This window comes from Galeopterus variegatus, unplaced genomic scaffold (assembly GCF_000696425.1).
Source record: "Galeopterus variegatus unplaced genomic scaffold, G_variegatus-3.0.2 Scaffold1632, whole genome shotgun sequence".
NCBI classification, from domain to species: Eukaryota; Metazoa; Chordata; class Mammalia; order Dermoptera; family Cynocephalidae; genus Galeopterus; species Galeopterus variegatus.
In genome coordinates this window covers 65,725-68,120 of record NW_007727743.1, presented here as the reverse complement: position 1 = coordinate 68,120, position 2,396 = coordinate 65,725, and the positions used below count along the sequence as shown (strand labels likewise).

The window sequence follows — 2,396 nt, the reverse complement described above, 5'->3', positions numbered from 1 at the left end:
AAAAAAAAAAACTAGCCATCACATGTAACATCACTATAATCAGACAGTTTTATGTATAACAGCAAATCATTTTAGACAATTAAAAATGGATATTATTAGATTTATAGCCTGTGTTTACGTTCTTCTGACTACCATGAATTATGTGATGAAGAGACAATGGAAAAATGATTCATTTATATATTGATTTTCCAATCCACACACAATATTGCATATTCACTTGTAATTTTAAGCAGGTTTTTAAAATCACATGTTTTACAGAATTATTGTAGTTCTCAGTTTAAAATATCTTCATTTTCTTCATTCATTTTCCTAAGAAAAAGTACTAAGAACCTAATCTGTTGTGCACTATACCTTCAAATGATTGTTTGCAACAGCATCGTGTAAAGGCAGAATTCCATCTACATTTTCACAATTAACATTAGCACCAGCTTTTAATAACTCTACAATTATATCATTAGACCCCTCATTAGATGCCTCATGAAGTGGTGTCCAACCTAAAGAAAAAAAGAAAAAAAAAGCTCCTCCTTACAAATCAACGTTCATGTAATATTTTTATTACTAAGGTTCTTTTGCATTAATGGAAATAATGTCTACATTGATTGATATGAATATACTAAGTATTTTACAAGAAATAATACTGAAAACTACAGCTTTAAAATGTGTAAGTTCCATTTTTTTTTCAAAACAAATCGATCTCATCACAAATATTTGTTGGTACAAGTGCCAAAATAAAAGACTTCCAGAATGTAAAATATAATAAGACTAGAGTAAACACAAATCATTTCAATTTGTTTCAACTCAGATATTAAAGTACTTGACTTTCATACTTGCATCTTTGCATTGTTATATTTCTCTTTAAAATGACATTTGATTCAATCAATCTTTTAGTTTTCCCTCTGAATTCTTCACACAAGATTCTCTTGTGCTTGAGTGAAATGTCAGAGGATCAATTTTTTAAATAGAGGTTTAGAATAAAAATAAGGGAAGAGGGAAAAAAAGAACAGTATGAAGGGAGGAGGAAAGAGAAGAGACAGGAAAATGGGAAAATTCTGCATTTTCTCTAAGGTTAGAAAATGAAACTAAGGCTTCCAAGGAAAAGGCCCAACTCCCTTTACTTCCCAATCTGTACACCTACTTTGAATGCTCCCAAATAGATGTTAAAAACTGTTTCAAAGGAGAAAGTTATTTTAGCAATGTTAAATCCTACTATTCAACTACATGATAATATATTATAAAACAGATTGCTCAAAGTTAAGTTATATATCAGCCAGAATCAAAATTGGAGGTGGCGGGGAGAAATGTACATTTCAAGGAGTTCAAATTATAAAGACAATTAAATTAAAAGGATCCAAACCTGCATTATCTTTTAGATTCACATCTGCTCCAGATTCTATTAGAGCTTTCACCAGAGATAAATTTCCTTTTCTGGCAGCCAAATGAAGTCGGCTTTCTCCTCTGGCATTCCTCTTCTTGATCCCAGCTGCTTTTATTTCTGTAAATTTGCCAAGTAAAACTGAAGCTTCTTTTCTGCCAAATGCTGATTATTACAAAGGACCTTAGAATATACATACCAACTTCCTCAAAATATCCTAAGCAGGGTGCACTACATATTAATATTAATTAATATCATCACTGCTGTTATTGTTTTAAAGTACAACTTGTGAAGAAATTATAAAGCATCTAAGCACATTACTTTACATTCATTCTAGCAGTTGATTAATCATTCCATCAAACACTTGATTAAAACAAATAAACTTGCTTCAGTTCTACATTCAGCTCACTCTCAGTAGTCCTTTAGCAATCAATAAAATTTTTCTTTTAAAAAAAAGTGATATTATAAAAATCTTCTTCCTAAAGCTATTCTGTATCTCATTGGGTGTGTTCCTGATCACACAAGATGCCAAGTACCAAACTATGGCCAATTGGGTTGTCTATTTGTCAAGCTAGAGCCAGGGTCTGGATCTCTGGTGCTCACAGACTCTTCGAGCCTGTTCACAAACCCTTCACACTCAGGTCTATGAGCTAGGTAACTGGACTAAATGGTCCTTGGAGGCTTGGTTGAAGAAGGAATAGTCTTTATTCAGCACACACACATCTAGGAACTAGGCGGTACAAAGGTGAAACTCAGAGACTCAACCGCTACCCGCAAGGTCCAAAGTAAAACCGAAACTGAGCAGCGGCCAGCAGAGCAAACATGTTCCGTTGTTAACCGCGAGCTCTACCGGCCAGCTCTGCTAACTAACTGAAGCACACACAAAAGCAATTAACTAAAAAGATACACTGGTGCACATGCACACTAACTCTACCCACACACAACTTGTTTACAAGAAATGTCAAGGGAGCCTGACTAAATTATCCTATTTTCCCCACACTACTTTTCTTTCATAAAAAATGCA

General features: G+C 33.7%; 1 protein-coding gene across 1 annotated transcript in view; it reads right to left on the bottom strand.

The window, feature by feature from the left end:
• ANKRD31 (ankyrin repeat domain 31) overlaps window positions 1-2,396 on the bottom strand; it is a 95,844-nt gene that overhangs the window by 38,733 nt on the left and 54,715 nt on the right. The window contains exons 11-12 of the mRNA XM_008578110.1: window positions 1,355-1,492; window positions 352-494 (exon numbers count right to left, since the gene is read on the bottom strand). Coding sequence (XP_008576332.1) covers window positions 352-494; window positions 1,355-1,492 — 281 coding nt within the window. The remainder of the gene's footprint in view (window positions 1-351; window positions 495-1,354; window positions 1,493-2,396) is intronic.